The 11,775-nt window shown below is 52.4% G+C and overlaps 1 protein-coding gene across 1 annotated transcript; it reads left to right on the top strand.

Annotated features, from left to right (window-relative positions):
- Nucleotides 1-559: 559 nt before the first annotated feature.
- Nucleotides 560-2,555, top strand: LOC119325395 (probable peroxygenase 5). Its single transcript, XM_037599147.1, has 6 exons — nucleotides 560-710; nucleotides 807-926; nucleotides 1,052-1,137; nucleotides 1,855-1,949; nucleotides 2,053-2,178; nucleotides 2,278-2,555. The coding sequence occupies exons 1-6, from the start codon at nucleotides 632-634 to the stop codon at nucleotides 2,420-2,422; spliced, it is 651 nt and encodes a 216-aa protein (XP_037455044.1). The 5' UTR covers nucleotides 560-631; the 3' UTR covers nucleotides 2,423-2,555.
- Nucleotides 2,556-11,775: the final 9,220 nt, after the last annotated feature.

The following is an 11,775-nucleotide window of genomic DNA, read 5'->3' as shown; positions in this document are numbered from 1 at the left end:
TTGAGTATATTGTGTACGTGTATATTTGTGTGTAGGGCCCACCTCCTGTTTCCTCTTTATAGTTGAGATTGTGGCCCACCTCTGTACTTATATATACGTGCCTGGTGCACAGATCAATACATCGCGATTGCACGGCCCACATCTTGTCCTTCTACATTCTCGATGTGTAATTTGGCTTCCATCCGGATTGTTAGGGGTTGCAGACACATATCTCATGAACATCCAGAAAACTCAGAATTTTTTAAGGCATTCCAATCGAAGTTTTAAAATGCGGGATCATGAGACCATGTGATGGAAGTGAGCACCGTCGTGGATTGGTTGGAGCGTATCTGGCTCATTTCGCACCTGCCGCTTCAGGATCGTGCTGGCTTTCACAAGCTTTTCGTCCGGTTGCAGGCAGCAGTCCACGTTTTTGTGCTCTCTAATCTCTGATGAAATCATGCGAGATCTTCCTAGCCAACCTGTGATGACGAGGCCACCACACGCATACCCAGAGTGCAAGGTTTACGATCCTATAAACATGACACATACCAAGGCACTGACGCAGGTGAGAAGAAAAGCATCGATCAGGAGCCACCGCGCGCGCACGAGAGAGTCAATCGAGTCGATCGAGGAGGAATCGCCTGAGACGATGGGCGCCGGCCAGCGTATGGCGTCTCCGCCTGCGGCGGTGGCCGTGCCTCTCCTGCTTCTGTTCGTCGTGCCCTTCTGTAAGGCTATAATGTTTCCGGGGCACCAGCTTCGTTGTAGTATATTTTCTGGCAAATTGCAGTTGGCTTAGTCGCTTCAATTCTGATTCCGAGAAGGGAGCCATGTGGCGTCGGCGCACGGCGGCGCTTCGGCCTGGACGACGGCGCTGCAGAAGCACGTGGCGTTCTTCGACGCCGACAACGACGGCATCGTTTCCTTCTCCGAGACCGAGCAAGGTGACGAAATGACCATTGATCATGCATGCTCCCCGCTTCCCTCGTTTTGACGAAATGACTTTCGTCTCTTTTCGCGTCGATTGTTGGCCGTGGTTGCAGACCTGTTGACCTTTGTGTGCATGCAGGGCTTCGAGCCATCGGTCTTGGAGCTGCCGAGGCCACCGTCAAGGCAACCTTGATCAACGGAGTCATCGGACCCAAGACCAGACCTGTACGATGCTCGATCTCTACTCGCTCTCCCCGTCTCTTTTTCTTGCACGTGTTGACTAGTAGGAGACGTCTTCTGTCCTTTCAGAGGCGCTCGGTTTCACACATTTTTTTCGTTTTTTTTTCATTTTTTTCGTACTTTTTTCAAAAAATCAGCAATTGACAAGTCAATCGCGACCGGTCAAATTGATCGAGCAAACCAGGGGGAAACCGGTCAAATGCGATCGAGCACTCGCCTTCTACATGGGCTGGCCTGGTTGATCATGTGCGTCGGCGTCAAGAAGCTCAACCGGCGCCTAAGGCACCCTAGGGTATCCGTTTCTGGTGGTTAGCGTGCAACTTGAAGGGAAACCTCGCGCTCGTGGATGAAAGTGCGGGCAGGCTCTCCCTACCGTGTCACTGCGACCCGCCGACCCCCTCCTCTGACAACATAGGGAAACCCTGACCGTGTCGTCAACCCTTACAAAATCCTCCTCCCCTCCGCACTATCAAAGAGTTTATTCACTCATGCCCTGGTTTTTTGACCATCGAGGCTCCAAGACCGTTGGATCATGGATACAACGTTCTCAGGGAGGGCTCACGTAAATATTCAAAAAGGCGTAATTTACCTGATGCGGGTGCAAAAAATTGCAGATGAGTGCATGTTATGCTGAAGAATCATACTTTGTATGTTTAGAACAAAGTATAGAAACAGTATCCTTGATACCAAGAGAACTTGCAGGAAAATGCTACGACGTCGAAGTTGTCAATATACATAGAGAACATCCACCAAGGGATCCACGGAAGTGACAGCGGCTCGTACGATGCTCAAGGAAGGTACAGAGACCACACATACGCCCTGATCATTTTGTACATGTGCCCAAAATGTTAAAGACCATCATGCCAGCATCTCTGCTATATCGATCCACTTGGCATGCAGGTTTGTTCCCGTGAAGTTCAACGAGATATTCACCAAGCATGCCAAGGTCGAACCGAACGCTGTGAACGAGAGCGAGCTGGAGGCGATGCGCACCGCGAACAGGAAGGACGGCGACGACATAGGAAGGTAATCATCTCTAGACTCTATAGTACTAGGTCGTACCATTTACACAGACGGTCGAAGTGTCGCCGTGTTAACTCCGCCGACGGTTGCTTAAAAACGCAGGGCGGCGTCGAAGGCGGAGTGGGACTTGCTGTACAGCCTCGCCAAGGACAAGGACGGCTTCCTTCACAAGGACAACGCACGCACCGTCTTCGACGACACCCTCTTCGTTCAGCTGGCGAAGAAGGGCGGCTCGTCTCGAAATTAACCAAGCATGATTTGCATTTGTATTTGTACTTGTCCTGTCGTTGATTGTTGATTACAAAGTCACTGCACAATTATTGTCATGTAGTCAACTGAAATACAATTGAGCTTCATTCAAATTTTGGATCAAATAGAAAACTGACACATGTGCGTATGCGTTTCTCTTGTACGTATGTGAAATTGTGAATGAACATTTACACCGCTCTCTTGACCTCTCGTTGGCACCGACCGAGAGCGCCATCCGCACCGCGTCCCCAGTATCCGCACATATTCAATGTCGGAGAAACGTTAACTGAACGAGACAGATATTTACCACACTCGTTCAATGCCCGTCCATCTTTATGCTGCCGTTAAGCCGGCTCGCCCGCCGAGGAACCAACTTCGCCGCTGTGCATTGACACACTCAGACGCTTGGTTTTTCATTAGAATCCGCAATTTAAAGGAGACAACACCTGGTTTAACTCCACACCACAACACATCCACTCCACGTCCTCGTCCCTTGCACCATATCCACCATGACCATGAGCAGGAACGCTCTGTGGGAGAGCCTATCGACAGAGATGAAGCACGGTCGCCGCCCTTGCGGCCGCCTGGCAGAGCCGTCGTGCCAGTCGGGTCGAGGCCGTCATGTCGGTCAGCTCCCCCGAGGTCTACGACGACCCCACAATGGAGACGGGGTCCAACGGTGACACCACGCTGGAGCCCGCGCTGGTGCATGTCGACTTGACTATGGAGCAAGCGCAGACGTACTAGGATGCCTCCATGGCGGATGAGCAGCAGCCTGCGCCGACTCTTATGTCGACGTTCCAGCAGGGGCAGGAGGAGCAGAGGTATAACCTGCTCCTCCTTGAGCAGCATCGGCTGGCAGAGAGCCAGATCTACGGCTAGCGCACAAGCAAGGAAGCCGTGGCCGCCATGGCCGCGGCGAACCCGAACTTCGTTTTGGAGCCGCACACGCTCTACGAGGCCACGCGTGCTCAACGCGCCGCTCGCGCCGCAGAGTCGGCGCAGCCAGATGCGGACGAGGCCGCACAAGCGCTGGAGCGCAGGTGGTCGAGGACGAGAACGCCGCAAGCTGCGCGTCCTATGCGTCGTCATCCAACTTTTGGGTGCGCACGTGGCAGGTGGATAGTGACGGACCATCCAAGTCCATCATCGACCTCACGTCCACTGGCACCAGCGACAGACAGGTCGAGGACTGCTTCGAGGATGAGTAGGGCATAGGAGGCGGCAGGGCATTATGTCCCAAGTGGGTTGGTCTGTCTCCCTTGTTCTACTCTTCCTTGCAGAAGACCGCACCTTCACTTCATAGGTCTCAAAGCCTGCCGCCGCTCGTAGGATAAGTTTAGGGAGGTGCCCTGCTCCTCCTAAGATGTCCTCAAGCGGCCACCATGTGGCAAGCTATGGCGCGGCAATGGAATATTCCGGACATCCGTCGAGTCATGCATACATGGCGAGAGTGGCTTTTTCATGTGCTCGCGGACTTGTCACCAGAGGAGCGGATGTATCCGCTCATGACGATTTGGCGTTGCTGGCATGTGAGGAATGAGATCGTCCACGACAAACGACCACCGCTGATCGAAGCCTCGACCAGATCCCAAACCAGCTATATCAATTCATTGCTGGCCATCCAGGCGTACCCTCATGGAGATCATATCAAAGGAAAAATGGTGGCTGCGCCTTTGTCCAGTAGGAAATTGTTATCACATTTTTATTTGCGGGTATGTTATCACATGTACAGCATGAGAAGCCACCAGCACTTGGATGGGAGGCACTGCCGGTCGGCTGGGCTGCGCTCAACATCGACGGGTCCTTCTCTGCCAAAGACAGAAATGCAGGAGCTGGCGCATGGTCCTCCGGGATGAACATGGAGGTATTATCTTTTCGTCTTGCCATGAGCTAAGGCAGTGTGCATCACCGCTCGAGTCTGAACTTGATGCATGTTCAGAAGGCATCTTCCTGGCTACCCAGTGGTCTGAGATGTCTTTTGTGATTCAAACAGACTGCGCGGAAGTGGTAAAACTAATCGAAAGAGGTATTGGCGACCGATCGGAGTATATGATGTTGATCAGCGAGGATTACTTTGTGTCTTCGGGAGCATGATGAATTCTTAGTTAAGCTTGTGAGGCATGAACAAAACGTTGTTAATCACTTTTTAGCAAACTTTGGTCGAATAAAGCGCATTGCGGTGTGCCGTTGTTCCGGGCCGGATGAGGTTCCGGACCTATGTAATGCAGACATGGCTGCTACTTAATTAATGAATTCCCCCTTTTCCCCGAAAAAATGAAGCATAACTTATCTGGAGCAGTACCTTCCACTGAAGCAGAACAATGCGATGGGAGCATGAGAACAGAACAATAATTCAGAACAACACACTGGTAAATCTAGAATTTATGGAAACACTAAAAATAGTCACATATTTAGGCATGACATCTGATTTTTTTTTCATAGTAATTTATATTGGCGTGATGACGGCAAATTTAGTTTACAAACATGGCAATTGTCTGACAAAAAAAATAAACTAAGGCGAATTTGTCATGCTCAGTAACTAAACTTGTCATCCTTGAGAAACATAATTTGTCATGAAAAATGTTTGATTTGCCTTGATAAAAAGGCCGACGACAGATTTATAGTGGAGTCCAGAATTTAACCTCAATGCAGTTCTGTTTTGATCATCAGTTGCATCAATTTCTACCTTCTATTCCTCCAATATTCAGATGATCTGGTGATTTATAGCAGCTCGGGGCAATGGCATGGTGAATACATCATACATGCACGCACAAACTAAGAATCAGGCAGGAGCAGCGGAGCCAGGCATCTGGCAGGAGCTCGCTGGCGGTGACTAAAGACATTAACAAGGCACCTGGTCTGATCGATAAGGCCGGCCCGATGCAAATAAACGAGCAGTGGCGCCAAAGACAAAAGGCTAGCACGAATCTTAGCGCGAGATTCCTTGCAAGAAAATTTGAATGAAGGCAAAACAATTTCAGTCGACTGTAAGAGCATCTCCGGCCGCGCCCCCAACATGGCCGTTTTTTTCGCGCCGACGCCAAAAAAACGGTCCAGTCGTGTCTCCAGGAGCCCGTTTTTCGCCGGCTTGAACCGAAATTAGCGTAGGCGGATCCAGGCCGAACCCGGCGGGCTGGGGGGCGCCCGGGGACGCCGGGGCGAGCGGTTTTGACGCGAAAGAGCCGCAGGCCCGCCGAGTCAGTGACGCGCGCCTCGTCGTCCTCGAAACGCCTCGGTTTCCCGCGTGTAATCAATGGCAAGGCTGCCGCCGGTCAGCCTTGCCATTGATTTCTCATCACGGGCGGCGCGTCACGGGCGGCGCGGCAACGCCTCCCTTCCCACCACGCGTACACACGGCGCGGGGCTATATAAACCAGTGGCCTCCCTCGCCTCTAGCCACACTAGCCCACAGCCGCCCGCCGAGCTCTGCCTCTCTCCCCGTGCGCAGCCGCCGCTGCCGCCAAGCTCTGCCTCTCTGCCCTTCTTCCCTCCCCTCTCTCCCAAGCCTGCTTGATGGTCGCGCGATTCCCGGCGACGTAGCGGCGGCCAACGGCTTCGTCCGCCGCTCGCTCCACGAGTGGGAGGCCTGGCTGCTCTTCGAGGCGAACATCCTGGCGTCACCGGACATGCGTGCCGGGCCAACGGGGTAGAGGCTCAGCAACGGGGGCGTCCCCATTCCCTCGGTGCCCGATGTCGAAGCGTGCCCCGCCATCTTCGCCGCCGAGGTCGACCGCGTGCGAGCGTCCTGTCGTGGTTCTAAGACTGACAGTAAGAATAGGGGGTACATAGGAGGAGGCAAGGCCCTGACTACGGTGAGGTTGTACGCAAGTGTTTACGAGTTCAGGCCCCTTTCGGAGGAGGTAAAAGCCCTACGTCTCGGTGCCCGGAGGCGGTCGACTGGATTTCAGTATATGTGTGTGTGTTACAGGGGGTGTGAACCCTTGTCCCAGAGGAGGGGGTGGCTTATATAGAGTGCGCCAGGACCCCAGCTCCCCTCCATTACAGAGGGTTCAATGTACATAATGGAGGGGCGTTACTGATAACGCTAGCTATAAGTGCCATCATGTCCATGAAGACTACGGAGTAATGGGACATTGAAGACTACGGAGTAAATGTCCGACCGTTGTAGTTTCGTCTGACTCCTAGTCTTCAGAGGTCGAGTGGTTTCTTGTATGGTCGAGTGGTCCTAAGAAAGTTGGGGTATCTGAGTGATATGGTTGGTCGAGTAGTCTAACACTCGACGTCTTCCTTGGGTATTCCATGTTATCTCTTGAGCTCTTTGCTTCTGGGGTAGTGACCTTGGGTAGGGCACATAGGTCAGGCATATGACCCTACCCTAGGTCTATATCCTCATTACTAGCCCCCGAATGGATTGAGGACCGAGTGGAAAGAAGATTGAAGTGGATTTCGCTTCAACCTTTGTACTTGACAAGTACTTGCATTGAACGGGAGGTTCGCGTTGGAACTTCAGCTTTGTTTCAGTCGCTTCGATCAATTCAGTAGTTGCCTCGATCGATTCAAAAGTTGCCGAGGGGATTAGTAACATCATCTGTCGATTGTTGCCTTCTGTTGCGAGATCTCTGGCGCGATCAGTTATTGCGTATCCCGGATTCGGCGGGATTCGAAATTTCAGGGAAGCGCGCGGGACAGAGCTTGCCGCGGTAATCGGAACGGATAAGTAGGAATGCCTCGATCCCCGCGCCACCTTTTTCGCCACGTATCCGGCACGCGACTGTTGCGGGGATTTGACAAGATCGCCCGGGCCCGCGCGTCAGCCACTCGAAAGTGGGACTTTAAAAGGTGGCGAGGCCGAGGCGTTGCAATGTGTGTTCCCAATCTCCCCCTTTCTCCTCCGCTTCTCCACCGCACGCAGCTCCTCCGCTCTCGACGCCGCCGCTCTGCCACAATGGTGAAGGACAAGACGGCGGCGCTGGAACGCGCGAAGAAGGCGACGGGGGCGGCGAAGGGTAAGAAGACCCAGCACGGGTCGTCGTCGCGGTCGGCGCTGCCAACGGGATGGATCCAGGGCGACTAGATCGGATCCTCGCTCCGGCAAGAAGACCTGGACGAGCTGGCCGAGCTCGGGTTGATCGCCAATGGTGCCGCGAGGTTGTCGGTGGGGGAGACGGAGCCGCAGCCGCGACCAGGTGAGTGCATCCTGCTCGCCACCCACGTCGGTCGTGGTTTTTCACTTCCTCCGCACCCCTTTTTCCGGGGTTTTCTGAACTTCTTTGGAGCCCAACTTCACCATTTTTCTCCCAACACCATCATCTATCTCGTGGCGTTTGTGTCCATGTGCGAAAACTTCCTTAGCTGTTGACCGCACTGGGGCCTCTTCAAACACATCTTCACCATCCGTTCCCAGTCGGTCAAAAAGGCCAACTCGAGTGACGAGAAAACGCACGTTATCCAAATGTGTGGTGGTTTGGGGATCCAGAAGAGGAAGAGGAGCGCCTTTCCTTCCATGACCCTTCCTGAGTCGGTCAGGCGCTAGCAGTCGACCTGGTTCTACTGCCAGGACGTCCCCGCCCCGGGCCAATCGACTGGACTTCTCCCTTTCTCCTTCGATCGCATTCAAACTCCATCCTCGCTGAAAGTGACTGCTGCGGAGAAGATGGAGACGGACATGCTGGTCGAGAGGGTGGTCCAGCTGATCAATCAGGGCGTGACCGGGATGGACCTACTAGAGGTGTTTCTCAGTCGGTGTATCCAGCCGCTTCAGGCTCGGGACCATCCGATGTGGATGTACTCCGGTGCTAATGACACTGCTCGGGTTCATCCGGAGGAAGTCTCGACCAAGACGGTGGCTGGATGGCTGAAGAGCATCACGGGCAACAAGGACAACCCCAGGGGGGGCAGAAGGGTCGTTCCCTTCAGTGACATCAATCCACCCGACAAGGTTCGAACTTCTGCCTCCGACTGATTTCTTGTGTATCTTATATCTGTCTCTGGCACCGACTGGAATTCACTCAACTTCTTGTTTTGTAGGTTTATATTGAGATGTATTCCATGCCCAACGGCGAGCAGACTCTGGAGCAGGACCAGGAAGGGGAGGACAACACAGAAGAGAGTGGCGAGTATCAGTCTCTAGATAGCAACGACGAAGAGGAGAGCGACGAGGCTGACGATGACGAGGAGGTCGACTCGCCGCCACGCTTGGAGCGCCGATCCAAACAACATCACAATCCAGCAGGCGAGCGGGGCAAGGCCGTGGCTTCTAGTACCAAGACGCAGAAGCGGACTCGGACATCGACTCCTGAGATGACTGAGAAGGTGGCTAAGCAGCCCAAGTTGTGCCCCCGAAGGCTCGGAAGACTCTGCTGAGGATCAAGATGGATGTTCCAGTTGCCTCTGGGTGAGAATTTTATCTCTCTGTGTTCCTTTCTTCCGATTGGCATTTCTGTTGGTTACCGAATGGATCATGCATCTTTCCAGTCCAACCTCTGATGCGACTGGCATGGACATTGACAAGTCCGCTTGATTAAAACTTATTCTGTCGATTGAGTTGTTGGTCAGCTGAAATTCTGATGTTTTTCCCTTTTCGCTGCAGCACCACAAGACGTTGTCGTGCTTCCTGATGATGATGAAGAAGAAGCGCCCTTGAGGGAGGGGAGGAGGAAAGGCAAGGGCTCGAACGGGAGAGTGCTTGAGGTTCAAGCCCCTTAGTCGACACCGGTGCTTGAGACATTGGTCGAGCGATCTGGAGATCTGGTTCGGACCAGCGTCACATTCACCGACCCGCTGACGACTGATCGCCCATCGGGGTCGACTGCTCCAACTCCTACTGCCCCAGTGCAACTCCATGCGTCCGACCCAGTGGCTGCTTCGGCTGCCTTGGCGCCATCACTCTTTGCTGTATACCAAACTCCGAATGACTCGCCGAGTGCCGCCAGGGAGGCTCTTCGTCAAGTAAATCTTGTTATGGAACAATTGAAGGTGATGCACGAGACCAGTCAGGTGGCCTACAACGCCAGCACCGCTCTGCAGACCAACGTCAAGGTCAGTTAACTCCTGACTGAACTTTTGAATCATAACAAACTTCCGTTGTTGCTTTGCTGCCCATATGTGCATCTACTATCATGGGTATGTGTTTTGCATCCGATCACCCACTGGGGTGTGCTTGTCTTAGAGTTTAATATGTCTTTTGCTCCACTCGAATGTTGCTGAGTCAAGTGTTGATCCGAACCAGTGGGGGCATGCTAAGTGCACCCACTGGGTGTAGTCCCCGAGACCACGGTCGACTACTAGCAGTCGACTATGGTCTGAGAATCTACTCTTTCTTTTTCTCTTTTTTTGACTCAAGCTAGGCAGACCATGCTGAGTGTTGATCCGAACCAGTGGGGGAACGCTAAGTGCACCCACTGGATGTAGTCCCCGAGACTACTGTTGAATATTTGATTCGGTAGTAGTCTTAGAGTAACTTTCACCATAATTGTCTTTCTATCGATTGATATATCTCTCTTGTTCACTGCAGAGGTCTTGTGATCTTGGGGCGAAACTTTCTGAGTTGAACAAGCAGTAGACCAGCCTCAATCTTGATCTTGAACTGGCGAAGAAGAACCTCAAGACTGCTCAAGAAGAAACATCCATCATGGGAGGTAACCAATCGACACTTGTCCACCTTGTGGCTCGCGCCTTTTAGTGTTTTTCCTTTCAGTCTCTTTGAACCGAGTGACTTCACACGAACATATGTGCGTAGTGAAAACCGTCAACTTCAAGCTCATCTGAAGAGTGTTGTTTCTTTAGAGAAAATGAAGGAAGCTCTGGAGAAGAAGGATCTGGACCTCGCTACTGCTCAGAAGGAGGCGCGAGACAAGATAGCGCTTGCAGACAAGAAGCTGGCTTCGGTCAGCAAGTTGGAAGAGGAGAACTCAAAGCTGAAGACTGCCATCTCTGATGCCAGCCGGGAGGTTGAGCAGCTGAAGAAAGACAAGGAGAACCTAACCAATGAAGTCGGAAGCCTCAAAGCCAAGACAGGCGAGTTGGAGTCCTATGTGGGACAACTTGCTGCAAAACTGGTCCTGAAGCTTGAAGGTATCATCGTTCGACTGACTGGTTACCGTCGATTGGAATGTCTTGTCATACTGTCGACTCACTTTTTTCCCTGATTGTGCAAAATTTTGCCAGGACTTTGAGGCCGAGACTGGACGGGTTCAGACGGGTCTCGAACCCATCAATTGTCCTGTTAAAGATGATGTTGTGATGAACTTGCTGCGGTTGGAATCACGCATGGACAGTGTTGTTGCTTATTTGGCTCGTCTGAAGGCAACGATGACTCGGGTAGATGTCGAACTCTAGCCTCAGGCGGAGCTTTCACAAGATCTCGAGTCGTTGATGACTCGACTGAATCAGATTCCTGGCCGAGTGCAGGAATGGAAGAAATCATATGCTCACTGTGGCGCTGATGTTGCCTTGTCATTGGTCCGAGTGCACTGCAAAGACGCCAGAGAAGAGAAGCTGGCGGCCCTCAAGGTTGTGAACACCAAGAAGCACACTTTCGAGTCCTTCATGGACACCTTCCTCGAGGCTGCCACTCGCATTGCAGACAGCATTGACCTTGACAGTTTCTGTGATCCAGCCAGCCCCTCTCCTGACGAGTGACCGAAAAACATTATACCTCACATTTATTTGCCTCGGAATGCTGTGTGATCATGTAATCGTTAAACTCTTTTGGGATTGATGCCTGAGTACTCTTTCCCGTTGCAGTTCCGAACTTTCGCAGGGTTTATTCAAACTTGGATTCCTTTGAATATTGTGGCTTTTGCTCGGTTTCTCAAACTGTTTCTGATTATCCCTTGGGCCCGAGGGGACTTGATCTTCTCACCCTTTGTCGAATGAAAGTACATCATACTTGTAGCGGAGCTCAGCCGTGGTGTTCAATCAATGCCTCGTCGTCCCTACGGATAGGTATGAAACGCATGTTGTATTTGTGGCGTAGCTTAGAGGTGTTCAATCGACACCTCGTTGTCCCTGTGGATAGGGATGGAACGCACGTTGTATTTGTGGCTTAGCTCAGAGGTGTTCAATCGACACCTCGTCGTCCCTGCGGGTAGGGATGGAGCGCACACTGCACTTGTGGTGGTGAAGTCCCCGAGTGGGAGGATTGCTCTCCACTCGGAATGTTTTGAATTTAGGCGATTACGGGGCCGCAGCTAAGCCCCCGAGTGGGAGGATTGCTCTCTTCTCGGAGTGTTTTTTAACTTAGGCGATTACAGGGTCGCAGCTAAGCCCCCGAGTGGGAGGATTGCTCTCAACTCAGAGTGTTTTTAACTTAGGCGATTACGGGGTCGCAGCTAAGCCTCCGAGTGGGAGGATTGCTCTCCACTCGGAGTATTTTTTTTAACTTAG

Source organism: Triticum dicoccoides, chromosome 6B (assembly GCF_002162155.2).
Source record: "Triticum dicoccoides isolate Atlit2015 ecotype Zavitan chromosome 6B, WEW_v2.0, whole genome shotgun sequence".
In the NCBI taxonomy this organism is placed as follows: Eukaryota; Viridiplantae; Streptophyta; class Magnoliopsida; order Poales; family Poaceae; genus Triticum; species Triticum dicoccoides.
This window is presented reverse-complemented; position numbering and strand designations above follow the sequence as displayed.